This window comes from Cherax quadricarinatus, chromosome 67 (assembly GCF_038502225.1).
Source record: "Cherax quadricarinatus isolate ZL_2023a chromosome 67, ASM3850222v1, whole genome shotgun sequence".
NCBI classification, from domain to species: domain Eukaryota; kingdom Metazoa; phylum Arthropoda; class Malacostraca; order Decapoda; family Parastacidae; genus Cherax; species Cherax quadricarinatus.
The window spans coordinates 23,307,624-23,332,150 of NC_091358.1; the positions used below are offsets into that span (position 1 = coordinate 23,307,624).

The window sequence follows — 24,527 nt, forward strand, 5'->3', positions numbered from 1 at the left end:
TGTCTGTTTGTTTATCTGTGTGTCTGTCTTTCTGTCTACCTGTGTGTGTATCTTTCTGTCTACCTGTGTGTGTGTCTACCAGTGTGTGTGTCTACCTGTGTGTCTGTCTATCTGTGTGTGTCTTTCTGTCTACCTGTGTGTGTGACTTTCTGTCTACCTACCTGTGTTTGTCTACCTGTGTGTCTGTCTTTCTGTCTACCTGTGTGTATTTCTGTCTGCTTGTCTGTCTCAGAGCCACTCATTAAGAGTGTAATTGGTCTTGAAGATTTCATATTAATAATGATAACGCAACAATAATCACTGAGGCACATTAAATGTGTATAAAACGTTGATATAGACATTTTGCTTAATCCATCTGTGATTTTTTTTTTAAATTATATAAATATGCTACATAACATAAACATATAAATTAACAAATATGAGATGTTTTTCTGGTCGGCTTGACAAGAGTGAACAGAAACCATTCGTGTCCGGGCTGGTAACAACAACAACAACAATGTTTGTTTACACAACTTGTGAACCTTCTACCTTCTCATTCTCTCTCATTTAATCTTGTTTACTCACCTCTTGCTCTACATTAAGACTACAGATATTTTAAGGTAAGTAATGAGTGGACACGATTGTTATATTATAGTTTAATAATAATATCATTAGTAGTACATATGTATTATTGTAATAATAATAATAATTATTACTATTATTATTATTATTAATTTAGAGCACAGGAGCACAGATCCACTGTATAGCACTTTGTCTGAATTTTTTTGGGTTATCCTAGGTAATTTATACTATGTATGATTACTTACGTGTACCTGAGAGAGATATATATATATATATATAGATATAGATAGATAGATATAGATATAGATAGATATAGATATAGATAGATATAGATAGATATAGATATAGATAGATATAGATATAGATAGATATAGATATAGATAGATATAGATAGAGATATACAGTGGTCCCTCGTTTTTCGTAATTAATCCGTTCCTGGAGGAGCTACTATAAACGGAATTTACGATTTGCGAATCAATTTTCCCCATAAGAAATAATGTAAATACAATTAATCCGTTCCTGACACCCAGAAGTATTAAAACAAAAATTTTTTTACATGAAATATACATGTAGTACATAAACAATTCAATGGGAAATGATGAATGAAACATTAACAGCATAACACTTACCTTTATTGGAGATTCTTCTTAGTGTATGGGAGACTGGAGGAGGAGAGAGATTGGATTGTTTATAGTTTGGAAGGGGAATCCCCTTCCATCAACACCTCAGGTACCATTTGCTTTTCTGGGGTTGCTTCTCTTCTCTGTTTCTTAATGCCACTAGGACCACCTTGAGAGTCACTGGAGTCCTGTCTCACAAAGTAACTGTGCAGAGAGCTCTGTTTCTGGCATCTCTTTAACACTTCCCTAAAATGGCCCAAGACTTTGTCACTGTACATGTTGCCAACATGGCTTGCAACAACTTTGTTAGGGTGATGTTTCTCCATAAAGCTTTCCATCTTACCCCACATAGTAAAAATCTCTTTAATTTCTGAAGAAGGCACCTTCTTCCATCTCTCTTCCTCCTCCTCTGCAGCAAGATTCTGAGCTGCGATATGTTGCTGTTCCTGCTGAAGCTCTTGCAGCTCCTCAGTGGTGAGCTCTTCATTGTGGTCTTCCACCAATTCTTCCACATCCTCCAAACTCACATCCAACCCCATGGAACTCCCCAGTGCCACAATTGATTTTACAACAGACATAGGCTCATCAGGGTCAGTCCCAAACCCTTCAAAATCCCTCTTGTCGACACAATCTGGCCACAATTTTCTTCAGGCAGAGTAGTCACTCCCTCCCAAGCCATACCTATAAGGGTTATGCAATGGAGGATGCTGAAGTGTTCTCTCCAAAATTCCCTTAGGGTCAAGTGAGTGTCTGTGGTCACAGTCAAGCACCTTTGAAACATTGCTTTTGTGTTGAGTTTTTTAAAGTTTGCAATGACCTGCTGGTCCATGGGCTGGAGGAGAGGAGTGGTATTCGGGGGCAAGAACTTTACTGTGATGAACCCAAACTCCTCGAAAATTAGGTCACCCAAGTTTGGAGGATGAGCAGGTGCATTGTCCATTACTAGCAGGCACTTGAGATCCAATTTCTTTTCCAGGAGATACTCCTTCACACTAGGGCCAAACACTTCATTGAACCACTCGACGAAAATTTCCCTCGTGACCCATGCCATACTATTAGATTTCCAAAACACACACAATTTACTCTTCATAACATTGTTTTTCCTGAACACATTGGGATTTTCAGAATGGTACACTGGTAATGGCTTCACTTTGAAATCCCCACTAGCATTAGCACAGAACATTAGCGTCAGCCTGTCTTTCATAGGCTTGTGTCCTGGCATTGCCTTTTCCTCCAGTGTAATGAAGGTCCTCTTTGGCATTTTCTTCCAAAAGAGGCCTGTTTCATCACAATTGAACACTTGTTCAGGTTTCAGTCCTTCAGCCTCTATGTACTCCTTGAATTCATGCACATATTTTTCACCCGCCTTATGGTCCGAATTGGCAGCCTCACCATGCCTTACCACACTGTGTATGCCAGTACGGTTCTTAAATTTCTCAAACCAGCCTTTGCTGGCCTTAAATTCACTCGCATCACCACTATTTTCAGGCAATTTCTTTACCAAATCGTCATGCAACTGCCTAGCCTTTTCACAAATAATCGAAGTCATAAGAGTATCTCCTGCTAATTGTTTCTCATTTATCCACACCAATAATAACTTCTCAACCTCTTCGAGTACTGGTGATCTCATTTTTGTCAGCATATTTACCCCCTTTGCAACAACAGCATCCTTGATTTCCTTTTTCTTGGCCACTATGGAACATAAGGTTGTGTAGGGTTTCTTATACATCCTGGCCAGTTCGGCCACACTTTTACCACTTTCATATTGTTCAATGATGATTTTCTTAAATTCAATCGTATTTCTCACCTTCTTTACCACAGGCTTGGCACTAGGAGCTTTCTTTTGAGCTATAGTAGCTTATTTAGTACTTGCAAGCACTAAAATAAATGGAATATTATGAAATATTTTGCTGGAGCACGTGAGGGGACCTTCGCTCACTGGTAAAAAATGCCAGACTGGCTGCTGCCATGGCTCACGCCGTGGGTACGCGTCCCGGACGAACTACGACTCGTGAGTCAACCTATGAAAAGCGAGCCCATGTTTATACGAAAATATCCCTATGATTTCCGAAATTTACGATTGCCGAGTACTACGAAAAGCGAGGGACCACTGTAACATACACGTACAAACGCACTTACATAAATACACTTACATAATTGGTCGCATTGGGAGGTGATCGTTATGCGGGGGTCCACTGTACTTGGGAGTTGACGTGTCGGCGGATGGATTTATGAAGGATGAGGTTAATCATAGAATTGATGAGGGAAAAAAGGTGAGTGGTGCGTTGAGGTATATGTGGAGACAAAAAACGTTATCTATGGAGGCAAAGAAGGGAATGTATGAAAGTATGGTAGTACCAACACTCTTATATGTGTGTGTGAAGCTTGGGTTGTGAACGCAGCAGCGAGGAGGTGGTTGGAAGCAGTGGAGATGTCCTGTCTAAGGGCAATGTGTGGTGTAAATATTATGCAGAAAATTCGGAGTGGAAATTAGGAGGTGTGGAGTTAATAAAAGTATTAGTCAGAGGGCTGAAGAGGGTTTGTTGAGGTGGTTTGGTCATTTAAAATGGATCAAAGTAGAATGACATGGAGAGTGTATAAATCTGTAGGGGAAGGAAGGTGGGGTAGGGGTCGTCCTCGAAAAGGTTGGAAGGAAGGGGTAAGGGAGGTTTTGTGGGTGAGGGGCTTGGACTTCCAGCAGGCGTGCATGAGCGTGTTCGATTGAAGTGAATGGAGACGAATGGTATTTGGGACCTGACGATCTGTTGGAGTGTGAGCAGGGTAATATTTAGTGAAGGGATTCAGGTAAACCGGTTATTTTCATATAGCCGGACTTGAGTCCTGGAAATGGGAAGTACAATGCCTGCACTCTAAAGGAGAGGTTCAGGATATTAGCAGTTTGAAGTGATATGTTGTGTATCTTTATACGTATATGCTTCTAAACTGTTGTGTTCTGAGCACCTCTGCAAAAACAGTGATTATGTGTGAGTGAGGTGAAAGTGTTGAATGATGAAAGTATTTTCTTTTTGGGTCACCCTGCCTTGGTGGGAGACGGCCGACTTGTTAAAAAAAAAAAAAATATCAATAGCACCTGACTGTTATTGCACTAACTGTTACAGACTGCACACGATAGTAAAAAATAAAGTATAGTTCTATACTAATAGAGGATGGTAAAAGATAGTTGCAAATATAAACAAAATAAAAAAATAAAATTGCATATCTTTTTAGGCAAACAAGATGGTGATCTTGAGGTGTTTAATAAGAGTATATACTATAAGGTAGTGTTTGAACAACTTAGACAATTCACTGCTGTCAGACTAACAAAATAGAAATGAAAATTATGTTTTATAGAGAATAAATTGATAAAAAAAATTGGGATTTCATAACACTACTCATGGAAAGTGGGTACAAACTGAGCTTTATTCTGACTCAGTTAGTCCAGCATCACTTAGGAATTTTTTTAGTTCATGTTCAGTAGAAATAAAACACAGCTTCTCGGCACTTAGCGACATACTCGTTTACTGACGACTCCGACTTGCAATGGGCTCTCTGACCAGTATGCATACTCAGATAATGTATATTAGAGCTGATTTCCTTAATTCTTTTTATTACAATATATATTACACTTTATATAAACATTTACAAGTATACCAGAAATGTTATAAATGGTGAAAAGGTGACATTAAAACAATATCACAGATGGTTGACACAAACCCACTACCATTATAGTATGTTCCTCACTTAGCGTTGAATTCATTTACTGACGTGGTCTAGGAACGGAACTCTGTCGTTCAGGGAGGAGAGGCTGTATCTCCTTCCTGTTGATTCCCTTTTAACTGCAATTTTCCCATCCCTTGCAAAGCACTGGTGGATTTTTTGGTCATGTCATAGCTTTCTTAGTCTATAGAGGAGATTTTCTCTTGTTTTGGTAAAGCACTCGTTGACATATACATCAATTTTCATAGTAATAGACATTTTTAACCCTTTCTTTGTCGACAGGCCTGATCACAAACTTGCTCTCAGTGTCGAAAAATATTCGAAAACAAAAAATTTCTTGCCAAGATCTTAAGAATACTTTTCTGAGTGTTTTAAAGCAAAAAAAAATTTGCAATGAGTACTTACCGAGATGTAGAGGTGTGATGTTGACAAAGTGAACTGCTTACGGCAACATTAGTGACTGCCGCTCACTGGGTAATATTATTTTTACTTTTATTCTATTTTTCTTTTATTTTTTAATATTTTATTTTTTCAAGTAACTTTTGTGGCCTGTGAGATCAGTAATGTGTAATGTATATATATCTACTCATTGTATTCAACACGATAACCGCACAAATATCACTGGTCAACAACCAAAATGCTTCCGAGACCAGAGTAGCAATTTCCAACTAATTTTAGGTCACTGGTAATAAATATCATGGTTAAAATTGTTTGTTAGGTCTACTTTTCAATATACACCTATGTGTCACAACAGGTTCCAACAGGCTTGCTGCAGCGTGTTTCTTACGACACTAACAGTCTCACTGACCTTCATTATTGTTCCAGCAGTCATAGAAGGTGGTTGTATTGTGTAAGATTATATTTTAAGGTGAAAGGTAGATGATTTTCTTAGCCAAACACATCTTCAACAGTGGAATCTCTAAACAGCTGATGTGAAGATTTCAAAATTTCGTGACCATCAGCAGCAGTTCAACGATTTCTTCATAATAGAAGGTGATTTAGTGGCCTGCAACAATATTAATGGTCTGATGGAAGCACTTGGCATCGACTATGAACCCAGTCACTGGAGGCTGCTCATAGATTCGTCAAAAACAAGTCTGAAAGGTGTCTTGCTGCATAATGGCAACAGTAAACCATCAGTTCCTGGCTGTGCTGGTTATTGTGGTATGTGGGTGGTTGAAGGTAGCCTTTGTTGTGGATGTGCTGAGTCAGTGAGATGGCTACCCGCCTGGGGTACATGACGCATTACACCACCACCACCACCGCCGCCACTGCTGCTGCTGCTGCATGTGTATACCATCCCAGTTGTAACATTACCCGTTACCCATACCGTCTTCCCCACCAACCATGCTGTCTTCCCCACCACCCATATGGAAATAAGTCACTTTGTTTGACTTTTTTGGGTTATCCCAGGTTGATGGTCATCTGGGTTTTCAGAACTATTTCTGGTATCCTGGGCATTGCTTTCAGTCACAAACTCCTCAAAACCATGAAATTCATCTTCACTGACACTTCCATCTGTGTTAGAACTATCACTTGGGAAGGGAAGAGTCCCAGTATGCCAGGGAGTGAGGTATTTCTTACCATGAGGCATGGTAAACAAGGACTTCTGAAATGGCGTTCCCATAATGCACTGCTGGCTCCCCGATTTTTTTTATATTGTGCACATTGACCATGCAGACCCTCTCTCAGGTGTTGGTCTACCATCTTTCTCCCGCTAGATTTGAAGCCGCTAGAATTTTGGCATAATACTACAGCACCAACATTGGCTTGCAAGTCGTAGTACTGCTGCACCGACAGTGAAAGGGTTAATTGGTTATTTCTTCGTGAGTTAAAGTTGAACTTTAGTATGACTGATTTGGAAGTTGTTCATAACATCGATAAGTTGTAAGTCCACTCTTGCTCTTTCATTCTATATGTTGGTATTTAGTTGGGTTACTTGATCTTTTTTGTGGTTGATGGTGTCCTCAGACTGGGTGTGGGTGTTGCTTAGGTGTTCCAGTGCATTTAGTTCATGTTCCAGAGTTGTGATCTTGCTGAGGTACTGTGTGTTGGAGGTTTGTAGTCACTTAACTTCTGGGTTAACATGTCAGTGGAGGTTTTAAGTTCCTACTTTTCCTGAGTTAAGATGTTGATGCATCTTCAACTTTCTAACCAATCAAACACAAAGAGTAGTGGTAAACAGAGTTAAATCAGAAGCTTCCATAGTGAAAAGCTCTATTCCACAAGGTACAGTACTTGCCCCCATCCTGTTCCTCTTCCTCATATCAGACATAGAGATGTAACCCACAGCACTATGTCATCCTTTGCAGATGATACTAGGATTTGCATGAGACCGTCATCTTTTGAGGACATGGTTAACCCCCAAGAAGATTTAAACCAAGTTTTCCAATGGGGCAACGGAAAACAATGTGATATTCAATGAAGACAAATTCTAACTACTCCACTGTGGAAAACTGGAGGAGATAATAATTAGAACTGAGTATACAACAAACTCTTGTCATACAATAGAGCAAAAAAATAATGTGAGGGACCTGGTAGTGGTAATGTCTGAGGATCTCACTTTCAAGGATCACAACAGTGCCACGATCACAAGTGCAAAGAAAATGATAGGATGGATAATGAGAACGTTCAAATCAAAGAGATGCCAAGCCATTGATGATCCTTTCTAAATCATGTTCTCTCTAGGCTGGAAATTTGCTGTACATTAACATCTCCATTCATAGCAGGTGAAATTGCAGATCTAGAGAATGAACAGAGATCCTTTACTGCACGTATAAGTTGCATCAAACACCTTAACTACTGTGAATGCTTGGAAGCATTTGACTTGTACTCACAGGAGTGCAGGCAAGAGAAATATATCATAATCTACACTTGGAAAATCCTACAAGGAATGGTCACAAATCTGCACACAGAAATCACTCCTTAAGAAAAAAAAAGACTGGGCAGGTGGTGCAAAATACCCCCAGTGAAAAGTAGGGGTGCCATTAGTACACTAAGAGAAAACACAATAAGTGTCCAGGGCCCAAGACTGTTCAACATAAGGGGAATCACCAATAGATCCCTGGCTGCCTTCAAGAGGGAGCTGGACAGATACTTTAATTCGGTGCCGGACCAACCAGGCAATGGTTCGTACATTAGACTATGTGCGGCCAGCAGTAACGGCCTGGTTGATAAGGCCCAGATCCACTGGGATGCCTGGTCATGGACTTGGCCATGGGGGCAGTGATCCCTGGATTACCCTCCAGGTAAACTCCTCTGTACAAACATGTTTCATGCTGAAATAAAATTACAGTGGAACCCTATATATCGGCAGCTGCGTTTATCGCTCAAATTGTATTTAGGCCGGTTTTGGGCTGAAATTTTGCTCTCTGTTTCGGCCGGTGCCTTGCAGGTCAGCTGTATTATAAGCATCAGCCTGTCTCCCGCTGGGACACCGCTGTGTAGGTAAGTCAGTCTCCCTGTGTCTCTCGGTGAATGAGCATGTACTCCGCTCATTCAAACATTTGTGCTTCTTTATTAACTGCGACTGTGAAATAAGCCACCATGGGTCCAAAGAAAGTTCCTAGTAAAGTTGTTTTGGTAAAGAAAGTGGGAAACATGGTGGAATTTAAGAAAGAAGTTGTTGAAAAGTTTGAGAGTGGTGTTCAAGTGCTAGAACTTGCCAGGATATATGGGAAATCCAAATCAACAATCACTTCCATCCTGGTAAAGAAAGTAGAAATCAGGGAAGCTAATGGTGCCAAAGGGAGTTTAGCAGGGAGGCAGGGAGTTTAGCAGGGAGGCAGGACCAGTGGAAATAAGTCACTCTGTCTGACTTTTTTGGGGTTATCCTAGGTTCTTTACACATATGCTATGGAAGGGAGGCAGGGAGTGTAGCATGGAGGGAGGGAGTGTAGCATGGAGGGAGGGAGTGTAGCATGGAGGGAGGGAGTGTAGCAAGGAGGCAGAGAGTGTAGCATGGAGGCAGGGAGTGTAGCATGGAGGGAGGGAGTGTAGCATGGAGGCAGAGAGTGTAGCATGGAGGGAGGGAGTGTAGCATGGAGGCAGAGAGTGTAGCATGGAGGGAGGGAGTGTAGCATGGAGGCAGAGAGTGTAGCATGGAGGGAGGGAGTGTAGCATGGAGGCAGGGAGTGTAGCATGGAGGGAGGGAGTGTAGCATGGAGGCAGGGAGTGTAGCATGGAGGGAGGGAGTGTAGCAAGGAGGCAGAGAGTGTAGCATGGAGGGAGGGAGTGTAGCATGGAGGCAGGGAGTGTAGCATGGAGGGAGGGAGTGTAGCATGGAGGGAGTGTAGCATGGAGGGAGGGAGTGTAGCAAGGAGGCAGGGAGTGTAGCATGGAGGGAGGGAGTGTAGCAAGGAGGCAGGGAGTGTAGCATGGAGGGAGGGAGTGTAGCAAGGAGGCAGGGAGTGTAGCATGGAGGGAGGGAGTGTAGCAAGGAGGCAGAGAGTGTAGCATGGAGGGAGGGAGTGTAGCAAGGAGGCAGAGAGTGTAGCATGGAGGGAGGGAGTGTAGCATGGAGGGAGGGAGTGTAGCATGGAGGGAGGGAGTGTAGCATGGAGGCAGGGAGTGTAGCATGGAGGGAGGGAGTGTAGCATGGAGGCAGGGAGTGTAGCATGGAGGCAGGGAGTGTAGCAAGGAGGCAGAGAGTGTAGCATGGAGGGAGGGAGTGTAGCATGGAGGGAGGGAGTGTAGCATGGAGGCAGAGAGTGTAGCATGGAGGGAGGGAGTGTAGCATGGAGGGAGGGAGTGTAGCATGGAGGCAGGGAGTGTAGCATGGAGGCAGGGAGTGTAGCAAGGAGGCAGAGAGAGTAGCATGGAGGGAGGGAGTGTAGCAAGGAGGCAGAGAGTGTAGCATGGAGGGAGGGAGTGTAGCAAGGAGGCAGAGAGTGTAGCGTGGAGGGAGGGAGTGTAGCATGGAGGCAGAGTGTAGCATGGAGGCAGAGAGTGTAGCATGGAGGGAGGGAGTGTAGCATGGAGGGAGGGAGTGTAGCAAGGAGGCAGAGAGTGTAGCATGGAGGGAGGGAGTGTAGCATGGAGGGAGGGAGTGTAGCAAGGAGGCAGAGAGTGTAGCATGGAGGGAGGGAGTGTAGCATGGAGGGAGGGAGTGTAGCAAGGAGGCAGAGAGTGTAGCATGGAGGGAGGGAGTGTAGCATGGAGGGAGGGAGTGTAGCAAGGAGGCAGAGAGTGTAGCATGGAGGGAGGGAGTGTAGCAAGGAGGCAGAGAGTGTAGCATGGAGGGAGGGAGTGTAGCATGGAGGGAGGGAGTGTAGCAAGGAGGCAGAGAGTGTAGCATGGAGGGAGGGAGTGTAGCATGGAGGGAGGGAGTGTAGCAAGGAGGCAGAGAGTGTAGCATGGAGGGAGGGAGTGTAGCATGGAGGGAGGGAGTGTAGCAAGGAGGCAGAGAGTGTAGCATGGAGGGAGGGAGTGTAGCATGGAGGGAGGGAGTGTAGCAAGGAGGCAGAGAGTGTAGCATGGAGGGAGGGAGTGTAGCAAGGAGGCAGAGAGTGTAGCATGGAGGGAGGGAGTGTAGCAAGGAGGCAGAGAGTGTAGCATGGAGGGAGGGAGTGTAGCAAGGAGGCAGAGAGTGTAGCATGGAGGGAGGGAGTGTAGCATGGAGGGAGTGTAGCATGGAGGGAGGGAGTGTAGCATGGAGGGAGGGAGTGTAGCAAGGAGGCAGAGAGTGTAGCATGGAGGGAGGGAGTGTAGCATGGAGGGAGGGAGTGTAGCAAGGAGGCAGAGAGTGTAGCATGGAGGGAGGGAGTGTAGCATGGAGGGAGGGAGTGTAGCATGGAGGGAGGGAGTGTAGCAAGGAGGCAGAGAGTGTAGCATGGAGGGAGGGAGTGTAGCATGGAGGGAGGGAGTGTAGCAAGGAGGCAGAGAGTGTAGCATGGAGGGAGGGAGTGTAGCATGGAGGGAGGGAGTGTAGCATGGAGGGAGGGAGTGTAGCAAGGAGGCAGAGAGTGTAGCATGGAGGGAGGGAGTGTAGCATGGAGGGAGGGAGTGTAGCAAGGAGGCAGGGAGTGTAGCATTGAGGGAGGGAGTGTAGCAAGGAGGCAGGGAGTGTAGCATGGAGGGAGGGAGTGTAGCAAGGAGGCAGGGAGTGTAGCATGGAGGGAGGGAGTGTAGCAAGGAGTGTAGCAGAGGCAGGGAGTGTAGCATGGAGGGAGGGAGTGTAGCATGGAGGCAGAGAGTGTAGCATGGAGGGAGGGAGTGTAGCAAGGAGGCAGAGAGTGTAGCAGGCAGGGAGGGAGTGTAGCATGGAGGCAGAGAGTGTAGCATGGAGGCAGGGAGTGTAGCATGGAGGGAGGGAGTGTAGCATGGAGGGAGTGTAGCATGGAGGGAGGGAGTGTAGCATGGAGGCAGAGAGTGTAGCATGGAGGGAGGGAGTGTAGCAAGGAGGCAGAGAGTGTAGCAGGCAGGGAGGGAGTGTAGCATGGAGGGAGGGAGTGTAGCATGGAGGCAGGGAGTGTAGCATGGAGGGAGGGAGTGTAGCATGGAGGCAGAGAGTGTAGCATGGAGGCAGGGAGTGTAGCATGGAGGGAGGGAGTGTAGCATGGAGGCAGGGAGTGTAGCATGGAGGGAGGGAGTGTAGCAAGGAGGCAGGGAGTGTAGCATGGAGGGAGGGAGTGTAGCATGGAGGCAGGGAGTGTAGCATGGAGGGAGGGAGTGTAGCATGGAGGCAGAGAGTGTAGCATGGAGGCAGGGAGTGTAGCATGGAGGGAGGGAGTGTAGCATGGAGGCAGGGAGTGTAGCATGGAGGGAGGGAGTGCAGCATGGAGGGAGGGAGTGTAGCATGGAGGGAGGGAGTGTAGCATGGAGGGAGGGAGTGTAGCATGGAGGCAGGGAGTGTAGCATGGAGGGAGGGAGTGTAGCAAGGAGGCAGAGAGTGTAGCATGGAGGGAGAGAGTGTAGCATGGAGGGAGTGTAGCATGGAGGGAGGGAGTGTAGCATGGAGGCAGGGAGTGTAGCATGGAGGAAGGGAGTGTAGCAAGGAGGCAGAGAGTGTAGCATGTAGGGAGGGAGTGTAGCATGGAGGGAGGGAGTGTAGCATGGAGGGAGGGAGTGTAGCATGGAGGCAGGGAGTGTAGCATGGAGGGAGGGAGTGTAGCAAGGAGGCAGAGAGTGTAGCATGGAGGGAGAGAGTGTAGCATGGAGGGAGGGAGTGTAGCATGGAGGGAGGGAGTGTAGCATGGAGGCAGGGAGTGTAGCATGGAGGGAGGGAGTGTAGCAAGGAGGCAGAGAGTGTAACATGGAGGGAGGGAGTGTAGCATGGAGGGAGGGAGTGTAGCAAGTAGGCAGAGAGTGTAGCATGGAGGGAGGGAGTGTAGCATGGAGGGAGGGAGTGTAGCATGGAGGCAGAGAGTGTAGCATGGAGGGAGGGAGTGTAGCATGGAGGCAGAGAGTGTAGCATGGAGGCAGGGAGTGTAGCATGGAGGCAGAGAGTGTAGCATGGAGGGAGGGAGTGTAGCATGGAGGGAGGGAGTGTAGCATGGAGGCAGAGAGTGTAGCATGGAGGGAGGGAGTGTAGCATGGAGGGAGGGAGTGTAGCATGGAGGGAGGGAGTGTAGCATGGAGGCAGAGAGTGTAGCATGGAGGGAGGGAGTGTAGCATGGAGGGAGGGAGTGTAGCATGGAGGCAGAGAGTGTAGCATGGAGGGAGGGAGTGTAGCATGGAGGGAGGGAGTGTAGCATGGAGGCAGAGAGTGTAGCAAGGAGGCAGAGAGTGTAGCAAGGAGGCAGGGAGTGTAGCATGGAGGCAGGGAGTGTAGCATGGAGGGAGGGAGTGTAGCATGGAGGCAGAGAGTGTAGCAAGGAGGCAGAGAGTGTAGCAAGGAGGCAGAGAGTGTAGCATGGAGGCAGAGAGTGTAGCATGGAGGCAGAGAGTGTAGCAAGGAGGCAGAGAGTGTAGCAAGGAGGCAGAGAGTGTAGCATGGAGGCAGAGAGTGTAGCAAGGAGGCAGAGAGTGTAGCATGGAGGGAGGGAGTGTAGCATGGAGGGAGGGAGTGTAGCATGGAGGCAGAGAGTGTAGCATGAAGTTAGGGAGTGTAGCAAGGAGGCAGAGAGTGTAGCATGGAGGCAGAGAGTGTAGCATGGAGGGAAGGAGTGTAGCATGGAGGGAGGGAGTGTAGCAAGGAGGCAGAGAGTGTAGCATGGAGGCAGAGAGTGTAGCAAGGAGGCAGAGAGTGTAGCATGGAGGCAGAGAGTGTAGCATGGAGGGAGGGAGTGTAGCATGGAGGGAGGGAGTGTAGCAAGGAGGCAGAGAGTGTAGCATGGAGGCAGGGAGTGTAGCATGGAGGGAGTGTAGCATGGAGGGAGGGAGTGTAGCATGGAGGGAGGGAGTGTAGCAAGGAGGCAGAGAGTGTAGCATGGAGGCAGGGAGTGTAGCATGGAGGGAGGGAGTGTAGCATGGAGGGAAGGAGTGTAGCATGGAGGGAGGGAGTGTAGCATGGAGGGAGGGAGTGTAGCATGGAGGGAGAGAGTGTAGCATGGAGGGAGGGAGTGTAGCATGGAGGGAGGGAGTGTAGCATGGAGGGAGGGAGTGTAGCATGGAGGGAGGGAGTGTAGCATGGAGGGAGGGAGTGTAGCATGGAGGCAGGGAGTGTAGCATGGAGGCAGGGAGTGTAGCATGGAGGGAGGGAGTGTAGCATGGAGGGAGGGAGTGTAGCAAGGAGGCAGAGAGTGTAGCAAGGAGGCAGCGAGTGTAGCATGGAGGGAGGGAGTGTAGCATGGAGGGAGGGAGTGTAGCAAGGAGGCAGAGAGTGTAGCATGGAGGCAGGGAGTGTAGCATGGAGGGAGGGAGTGTAGCATGGAGGGAGGGAGTGTAGCAAGGAGGCAGAGAGTGTAGCATGGAGGCAGGGAGTGTAGCATGGAGGGAGGGAGTGTAGCATGGAGGGAAGGAGTGTAGCATGGAGGGAGGGAGTGTAGCATGGAGGGAGGGAGTGTAGCATGGAGGGAGAGAGTGTAGCATGGAGGGAGGGAGTGTAGCATGGAGGGAGGGAGTGTAGCATGGAGGGAGGGAGTGTAGCATGGAGGGAGGGAGTGTAGCATGGAGGGAGGGAGTGTAGCAAGGAGGCAGGGAGTGTAGCATGGAGGGAGGGAGTGTAGCATGGAGGCAGGGAGTGTAGCATGGAGGGAGGGAGTGTAGCATGGAGGGAGGGAGTGTAGCATGGAGGGAGGGAGTGTAGCATGGAGGGACGGAGTGTAGCATGGAGGGAGGGAGTGTAGCATGGAGGGAGGGAGTGTAGCATGGAGGGAGAGAGTGTAGCATGGAGGGAGGGAGTGTAGCATGGAGGGAGGGAGTGTAGCATGGAGGGAGGTTGTGTAGAATGTTGGGAGGGAGTGTAGCATGGAGGGAGGGTGTGTAGCATGGAGGGAGGGAGTGTAGCATGGAGGGAGGGAGTGTAGCATGGAGGGAGGGAGTGTAGCATGGAGGGAGGGAGTGTAGCATGGAGGGAGGGAGTGTAGCATGGAGGGAGAGAGTGTAGCATGGAGGGAGGGAGTGTAGCATGGAGGGAGGGAGTGTAGCATGGAGGGAGGGAGTGTAGCATGGAGGGAGGGAGTGTAGCATGGAGGGAGGGAGTGTAGCATGGAGGGAGAGAGTGTAGCATGGAGGGAGGGAGTGTAGCATGGAGGGAGGGAGTGTAGCATGGAGGGAGGGAGTGTAGCATGGAGGGAGGGAGTGTAGCATGGAGGGAGGGAGTGTAGCATGGAGGGAGGGAGTGTAGCATGGAGGCAGGGAGTGTAGCATGGAGGGAGGGAGTGTAGCATGGAGGGAGGGAGTGTAGCATGGAGGGAGGGAGTGTAGCATGGAGGGAGGGAGTGTAGCATGGAGGGAGGACAGTAACCCCAGAGAGAGCTTTGATACCTGAAGTCCTTATGGAGGGGGATTTCCCTCCCAAACAATTATCAGTCCTCCCTCCCTCCTCCACCTTGTCTTCCATAAGCCAACAAGAGTCTTCAATAAAGGTTCCAAACAATAATCAGTCCTCCCTCCCTCCTCCACCTTGTCTTCCATAAGCCAACAAGAGTCTTCAATAAAGGTATGTAATAGTGATTTAAATGTTCGTTTATTTATTTTAATTCTCATTGTTTTGTGTATGTAAAACTATAATTAATCTTTAAAAAATGTATTTTTTGTTAATATCTTTGGATGTCTGGAATGGATTAATTGTATTTACATTAATTTTTATGGAAAATATTGCTTCGAATTTAGGCCTTTTTGAATTTAGGCTGACCTGGAACGAATTACGGCCGATATTTGGGGTTCTACTGTATTATTATTATTATTATTATTGTTATTATTATTATTATTATTATTATTATTATTATTATTATTATTATTATTATTATTATTATTATTATTATTATTATTATTATTATTACAAACACTGACAGGTGAACATTTACTCCTGCCTTGGTCATATACTGTTGTCTAGAAATATATTCAAAATATTAATAGGTCCCAGCAATGTTTTAGACAAGCTGGAATATATGAAACTCCTTGAAGCACGGTGTAAAATGAGTGTCACTCCACTGCTGATGGTGCAGCACTCTGATATTGATGATCGTGCAGTGCTCCAGTGAACCTTTGCTTTATTTGTTTATACTGTTACACATAAACATGTCTGTCTGTGTCTATCTAGTTGTCTTTCTGTCTGCCTATGTGTCTATCTTCCTGTCTGTCTGCCTGCTTCTCTCTGTTGCAGAGAGCCGCTCACGAACCAACAGGTATTACACATGACTCAGTCATCATGATTGATTTTTGATCAAGTGAAAATGTGTATTACTTGCTGTACAAGCACAGTATAGAACTTTGTCTGGATTTTTTGGGCTATCCTACGTAATTTACACTATGTACAGTGGACCCCCGCATACCACCAATACATTTTATCGCTAAGATTTTGCCTCGCATACCGCTAAAAAACCCGCTCAACGCTATTCGTCCGAGACGCGTCTAATGTGCAGCCTGAGCTAGCCTCACATGTTCCGCCGGTGGCATTGTTTACTAGCCAGCCTCCGCGGTAACATCCAAGCATACAATCGGAACATTTCGTATTATTACAGTGTTTTTGGTGATTTTATCTGCAAAATAAGTGACCATGGGCCCCAAGAAAGCTTCTAGTGCCACCCTTACAGGAATAAGGGTGAGAATTACTATAGAGATGAAGAAAGAGATCATTGCTAAGTATGAAAGTGGAGTGCGTGTCTCCGAGCTGGCCAGGTTGTATAGTAAACCCCAATCAACCATCGCTACTATTGTGTCCAACAAAACGGCAATCAAGGAAGCTGTTCTTGCCAAAGGTTCAACTGTGTTTTCGAAACAGAGATCACAAGTGATGGAAGATGTTGAGAGACTCTTATTGGTATGGATAAATGAAAAACAGATAGCAGGAGATAGCATCTCTCAAGTGATCATAAGTGAAAAGGCTAGGAAGTTGCATGAGGATTTAATTAAAAAAATGCCTGCAACTAGTGATGATGTGAGTGAATTTAAGGCCAGCAAAGGTTGGTTTGAGAGATTTAAGAAGCGTAGTGGCATACATAGTGTGATAAGGCATGGTGAGGCTGCCAGTTCGGATCACAAAGCAGCTGAAAAATATGTGCAGGAATTCAAGGAGTACATAGACAGTGAAGGACTTTACCTGAACAAGTGTTTAATTGTGATGAAACAGGCCTGTTTTGGAAGAAAATGCCAAGCAGGACCTACATTACTCACGAGGAAAAGGCACTCCCAGGACATAAGCCTATGAAAGACAGGCTTACTCTGTTGATGTGTTCCAATGCTAGGGGTGATTGCAAAGTGAAGCCTTTATTAGTGTATCACTCAGAAACTCCCAGAGCGTTCAGGCAAAAGAATATCCTCAAGGCTAATTTGTGTGTGCTGTGGAGGGCAAACAGTAAGGCATGGGTCACTAGGGACTTTTTCTATGACTGGTTACACCAAGCATTTGCCCCCAATGTGAAAGATTACCTAACTGAAAAGAAATTAGACCTTAAGTGCCTCCTGGTGTTAGACAATGCCCCTGGTCATCCTACAGACGTGGCAGAGCGACTTTCTGCGGAAATGAGCTTCATTAAGGTCAAGTTTTTGCCTCCTAATACCACTCCTCTCCTGCAGCCCATGGACCAGCAGGTTATTGCAAACTTCAAAAAACTGTACACAAAAGCTCTGTTTGAAAGGTGCTTTGTAGTGACCTCAGAAACTCAATTGACTGTAAGAGAGTTTTGGAGAGATCACTTTAATATCGTCAATTGTGTAAACCTTATAGGTAAGGCTTGGGAGGGAGTGACTAAGAGGACCTTGAACTCTGCTTGGAAGAAACTGTGGCCAGAATGTGTAGACCAAAGGGATTTTGATGGGTTTGAGGCTAACCCTGAGATCCTGTGCCAGTTGAGGAATCCTTTGTGGCATTGGGAAAGTCCTTGGGGTTGGAGGTTAGTGGGGATGATGTGGGAGAGTTAGTGGAGGAGGACAATGAAGAACTAACCACTGATGAGCTGCTAGATCATCTTCAACGGCAAGAGGCCAGACCTGAGGAAACTTGTTCGGAGGAGGGGAGAGAGAAATTGAAGAAGTTGCCTACTTCAAAGATTAAGGAAATGTGTGCAATGTGGCTTAAAGTGCAAACCTTTTTTGATGACAATCACCCTCACACAGCTATTGCAAGCCGTGCTGGTGACTATTACACTGACAGTGTTGTGAAACACTTTAGGAAAGTCATAAAGGAACAAGAGGTACAGGCCACTATGGACAGATATGTTGTGCGACAGAAGTCCAGTGACTCTGAAGCTGGTCCTAGTGGCATTAAAAGAAGAAGGGAAGTAACCCCAGAAAAGGACTTGACACCTCAAGTCTTAATGGAAGGGGATTCCCCTTCTAAACACTAACACTCTCTCCTCCTCCCATCCCATCAATCATCACCAGATCTTCAATAAAAGTAAGTGTCATGTAACTGTGCATGCCTTTTTCAGTTTGTGTGTATTAAAATTAATATTTCATGTGGTAAAAAATTTTTTTTTTCATACTTTGGGGTGTCTTGCATGGATTAATTTGATTTCCATTATTTCTTATGGGGAAAATTAATTCGCATAATGATAATTTCGCATAACAATGAGCTCTCAGGAACGGATTAATATCGTTATGCGGGGGTCCACTGTATAATAATTGTATTTATATGTACCTGTGAGATAGAGACAGAGATAGATAGATACAGATGGAGAATGAGACAGCCAAAGTCAATCAGCCAGCCCAGCCAGCCCAGCCAGCCCAGCCAGCCCAGCCCAGCCCAGCCCAGCCCAGCCCAGCCCAGCCCAGCCCAGCCCAGCCCAGCCCAGCCCAGCCCAGCCCAGCCAGCCAGCCAGCCCAGCCAGCCAGCCAGCCCAGCCCAGCCAGCCAGCCAGCCCAGCCCAGCCCCGCCCAGCCCAGCCCAGGCCAGCCCAGCCAGCCAGCCCAGGTCAGCCCAGCCCAGCCCAGCCCAGCCCAGCCCAGCCCAGCCCAGGCCAGCCCAGCCAGCCAGCCCAGGTCAGCCCAGCCAGCCAGCCCAGGTCAGCCCAGCCAGCCAGCCCAGGCCAGCCCAGCCAGCCAGCCCAGGTCAGCCCAGCCAGCCAGCCCAGGTCAGCCCAGCTAGCCAGCCAGCCCAGCTAGCCAGCCAGCCCAGCTAGCCAGCCAGCCCAGCCCAGCCAGCCCAGCCAGCCAGCCCAGCCCAACCAGCTCGGCCAGCCCAGCCAGTTTTATATTTTCTCGACCACTTGTGGCAACATCCATCTCAAAGCCACTAAACTCTGGGTCAGCATCTCTCTCCTCTTAAAAGGGAAGTGTTAATATAACATAACATCAGTGAATCCCTGGTGTTTGCCGCGCTGTTTGCTCTAGCTGCCACTCAATTGAACTGGTGCTTCCACAAGATTAATTTAATACTGCACACACCGAGTGTTAAGACCCATTCTGTACTGACCAGGCATCTCAGGCCAATCATGCCAAATTTGGAGGCAGGAAAAACAAAACGTTGATCTACGTTTGGAGTGCTAGTGGTAACAACGTAGATCTACGTTTGAACAATTAAGGGGTTAAGGGAACTTAGAGTGCAGGTGGAAACATAGTCAGCTGCTAATGAACCTGTCTAATGCATCTATCCAAACTGGTATTGTGCCAGACATGTGGCAGATTGCTAATGTAATTACCATGAAGTCGCCTTGACGAGCATAATTTGATTAACGTCTCAGCATGGATTCATGAGAAGTCGTTCCACCCTGATAAATTTACTGACGTTCTTCAATAAAGCTTTTCATGCAGATGTTGTTTATTTAGATTTTAGTAAAGCCTTCGATAGAGTACCTCACAGAGACTTAAGAAGAGTGGCAGGTCATGGTATAGGGGGTAGAGAGTGATGTAGACCTGGATCATACAAGTGATGTAGACCTGGATCATACAAGTGATGTAGACCTGGATCATACAAATGATGTAGACCTGGATAATACAAGTGATGTAGACCTGGATCATACAAGTGATGTAGACCTAGATCATACAAGTGATGTAGACCTGGATCATGCAAGTGATGTAGACCTGGATCATACAAGTGATGTAGACCTGGATCATACAAGTGAAGTAGAACTGGATCATACAAGTGATGTAGACCTGGATCATACAAGTGATGTAGACCTGGATCATACAAGTGATGTAGACCTGGATCATACAAGTGATGTAGACCTGGATCATACAGGTGAAGTAGACCTGGATCATACAAGTGATGTAGACCTGGATCATACAGGTGAAGTAGACCTGGATCATAAAAGTGATGTAGACCTGGATCATACAAGTGATGTAGACCTGGATCATATAAGTGATGTAGACCTGGATCATACAAGTGATGTAGACCTGGATCATACAAGTGATGTAGACCTGGATCATACAAGTGATGTAGACCTGGATCATACAAGTGATGTAGACCTGGATCATACAAGTGATGTAGACCTGGATCATACAAGTGATGTAGACCTGGATCATACAAGTGATGTAGACCTGGATCATACAAGTGATGTAGACCTGGATCATACAAGTGAAGTAGACCTGGATCATACAAGTGAAGTAGACCTGGATCATACAAGTGATGTAGACCTGGATCATACAAGTGATGTAGACCTGGATCATACAAGTGAAGTAGAACTGGATCATACAAGTGAAGTAGAACTGGATCATACAAGTGATGTAGACATGGATCATACAAGTGATGTAGACCTGGATCATACAAATGATGTAGACCTGGATCATACAAATGATGTAGACCTGGATCATACTGGATCATACAAGTGATGTAGACCTAGATCATACAAGTGATGTAGACCTGGATCATACAAGTGATGTAGACCTGGATCATACAAGTGATGTAGACCTGGATCATACAAGTGATGTAGACCTGGATCATACCAATGATGTAGACCTGGATCATACAAGTGATGTAGACCTGGATCATACAAGTGAAGTAGAACTGGATCATACAAGTGATGTAGACCTGGATCATACAAGTGATGTAGACCTGGATCATACAAATGATGTAGACCTGGATCATACAAATGATGTAGACATGGATCATACAAATGATGTAGACCTGGATCATACAAATGATGTAGACATGGATCATACAAATGATGTAGACATGGATCATACAAGTGATGTAGACCTGGATCATACAAATGATGTAGACATGGATCATACAAATGATGTAGACCTGGATCATACAGGTGATGTAGACCTGGATCATACAAGTGATGTAGACCTGGATCATACAAGTGATGTAGACCTGGATCATGCAAGTGATGTAGACCTGGATCATACAAGTGATGTAGACCTGGATCATACAAATGATGTAGACCTGGATCATACCAATGATGTAGACCTGGATCATACAAGTGATGTAGACCTGGATCATACAAATGATGTAGACCTGGATCATACCAATGATGTAGACCTGGATCATACATGTGATGTAGACCTGGATCATACAAGTGATGTAGACCTGGATCATACCAATGATGTAGACCTGGATCATACAGGTGATGTAGACCTGGATCATACAGGTGATGTAGACCTGGATCATACAGGTGATGTAGACCTGGATCATACAAGTGATGTAGACCTGGATCATACAGGTGAAGTAGAACTGGATCATACAAGTGATGTAGACCTGGACCATACAGGTGAAGTAGAACTGGATCATACAAGTGATGTAGACCTGGATCATACAAGTGATGTAGACCTGGATCATACAAGTGATGTAGACCTGGATCATACAGGTGAAGTAGAACTGGATCATACAAGTGATGTAGACCTGGATCATACAAGTGATGTAGACCTGGATCATACAAGTGATGTAGACCTGGATCATACCAATGATTTAGACCTGGATCATACAAGTGATGTAGACCTGGATCATACAAGTGATGTAGACCTGGATCATACAAGTGATGTAGACCTGGATCATACAAGTGATGTAGACCTGGATCATACAAGTGATGTAGACCTGGATCATACAAGTGATGTAGACCTGGATCATACCAATGATGTAGAACTGGATCATACAGAATGTGAAAAATACTTGGGAGTCATGGTAAGTAGAAATATAAAGCCAAGATAAGAGTGCCTAAGTGTGCGCAATAAGGATAACAGATTACAGTGGAACCCAGGTTTTCGTCCTTAATCTGTTCCAGAAGGTCGGTCGAAATCCAAAATGGACGAAAACCGAAGTAATATTTCCAATAAAAAATAATGTAAACCCAATTAATCCGTTCCAGACACCCAAAAATATTAACAAAAAATACATTTTATAGAGAATAACTATAGTTTTACATACATAAAACAAGAAGAAATAAATATAAAAACTAATTTTAATGGATAAATGAACATTTAAATCACTTTTACCTTTATTGAAGAGTCTTGTTGGGATATTCTTTACCAGATCTACATGCAACTTCCTTGTCTTTTTGCAAATTATTGCCTCTGCAACACTATCTGTTTTTTGTTGATCCACACCAACAACAACTTCTCAACATCTTCAATTGGTTGCCATCACTACCACCCTCTGCCACCATTACTACCACCCTCTACCACCATCACTACCACCGTCTATCACTATCACTACCACCCTCTGCCACCATTACTACCACCCTCTACCACCATCACTACCACCTTCTACCACCAATGTTTCAGATGAACACACAGAGTATTGTTCACTGAACAAGAGATAGAGGTAAACTGAGTCGGGTACGTGTGAGCTGCGGCGGCCTAGGCAGGCGGACGTGTCTGATATGGACGATTTCCGAGCGGATATATGAAACCCAGGGTAAAAATTCGCCAAAAAAAGTGGTTGAAATCCGAATTATACGATATCCGGACCGGATGAAAACCGGCATTCCACTGTACTAGGATTTATATCAAGAAATACAACTAACAGTACATCATTAGTGAGACCTCACTTAGATTATGATGCTCAGTTCTGGTCTCCTTACTACAGGATGGATATAGATTCATTGGAGAACATACAGAGAAGAATGGCTAAAATGATTCACTGTATAAAGAATCTCCCATATGATGATAGACTTAGATCTTTGAATCTTTACTCTCTGGAGAGACGTAGAGTAAGGAGATATATCATTGAAGTATGTAAGTGAATGATAGGCATAAACAAAGGTGATATAAATAAAGTACTGAGAATATCGAACAAAAAAGGACAAATTTAGATTTAGAAAGGATGTAGGTAAGTACTGGTTTTCAGAGTTGTTGATACATGGAACAATCTTCCAGATAGGGTAACACAGGCTAAGACCTTGGGTAGCTTTAAAAAGAGATTAGACAAATATATATGAGTTAGAAGAGTTGGGTTTGATTAGTATCTGAGATATTGAAACAAATTCTTGTGTAACTTTGGGAAAAAGTTAGACAAGTTGGTGGAAAAAGTTGGTTTTGAGGACTTGCTAGTATGGGCCAGTAGGCCTGCTGCAGTGTTCCTGCATTCGTATGCAACACCCATATTTATGACTTGTGACTAACTGGTAATCTCTTGTGCAGGTGAGTGACGACTGTATGATGGTCATCAGTTCATCGCCCAGCGAAGACCACTCATACACCACCGTGGATGACAACGATGACTGTACCACCCAATCTACACGAGGAGCGGCGGCAGCGGCGGCTCTCCTGCTGCCGCCCAAGAGGACTGCCATCCACTTGCCCACCAGCACCCACTCACCAACCCCCAGCACCCACTCACCAACCTCTAGCACCCACTCGCCCACCTCAAGCACCCACTCACCAACCTCGAGCGCCCACTCGCCCACTTCAAGCATTGACGAGGCATTTTCTGATGATTCTTATGACAGCGATGTTGTCAGGTGAGTACTGTACTCACTTTGTGCTCAGTACCCATTAGTACTCAATATTAATCTAGTATCGTTAGTAGAGCTTTAGCAAGTCTTGCTTGACACACTGCAGGGCTTTATCAAGTCATGTTTCACTATGTACAGCTTTATCAAGTCATGTTTCACTGTACAGATTTATCATGTTTCACTGTGTAGAGGTTTATCAAGTCATGTTTCACTGTGACAGTTGAGGTGTTTGTCTGCTTATCTGAAAAATAAGACAATTGAAGGAAATGGGAGTTACTGAATTAGAGAAATTTACAGTTAGTACAAACACAAAATAAAACAATTTATATCGTTGCAAAGGTTACAATGTGAGTTACAGTAGACTGTCATTTAGCACGAGTTTATTTGACACGATTTGAGTATAGCATGATTGAAGAATTGCGGCACAATTTTATGTAACATGTCATATAATGAATTTAACACGGTTCAGTTTGTGGGAAAGAAAAAAAAACTTCCCTTTTCCTCAAGCGGCCACCTTGTTGTGGTTAAGCAGGGGAGACCTCCTGCCGTCCCCAGCCACCCCCTGACACCACCCCACCATCCCAGCATTCATACTTCATACATGTCCAGTCCAACTTCTCTGCTACAAGCTTGTGATTGTGAATTGTGTTTTGATCCTTTAATTGCTATATCTTGTATCTGCCAAGCAATCACGACACCCAGTAGGCATACCAGTGTTGCTCAAAGTGGCAAGAAAAGGTGTAAGCATTTAAGTCTTATCTCCATGGGAAAGTGGAACAGAATTCTTCCTCAGTAAGCCATGCGTGTTGTAAGAGGCAACTAAAATGCCGGGAGCAAGGGGCTAGTAACCCCTTCTTCCGTATAAATTACTAAATTTAAAAGAGAAACTTTCGTTTTTCTTTTTGGGCCACCCTGCCTTGGTGGGATATGGCCGGTGTATTGAAAGAAGCTTTAAGTCTTAGAATTAACGAAGGAAACAAAGATATTAGACAAGACATAACCTGTGGCCATAATGAAGTGTTACTTTGTACACATAAAAAGAGGTAAACATAAGTTTGTGTGGCTGGCTGACTGACTGACTGACTGGCTGACTGACTGGCTGACTGGCTGGCTGACTGGCTGGCTGGCTGACTGGCTGACTGACTGACTGGCCGACTGGCCGGCTGACCGACTGACTTGACTTGACTTGACTTGACTTGACTTGACTTGACTTGACTTGACTTGACTTGACTTGACTTGACTTGACTTGACT

At 45.6% G+C, this 24,527-nt stretch overlaps 1 protein-coding gene across 7 annotated transcripts in view; it reads left to right on the forward strand.

Annotated features, from left to right (window-relative positions):
• The window catches only part of LOC128699684 (forkhead box protein N2), a 369,048-nt gene that overhangs the window by 300,213 nt on the left and 44,308 nt on the right, over positions 1-24,527 (forward strand). For all 7 annotated transcript variants that reach the window (XM_070099452.1, XM_070099455.1, XM_070099453.1 and 4 more), the window contains one exon: positions 22,962-23,281. In XM_070099452.1, coding sequence (XP_069955553.1) covers positions 22,962-23,281 — 320 coding nt within the window. The remainder of the gene's footprint in view (positions 1-22,961; positions 23,282-24,527) is intronic.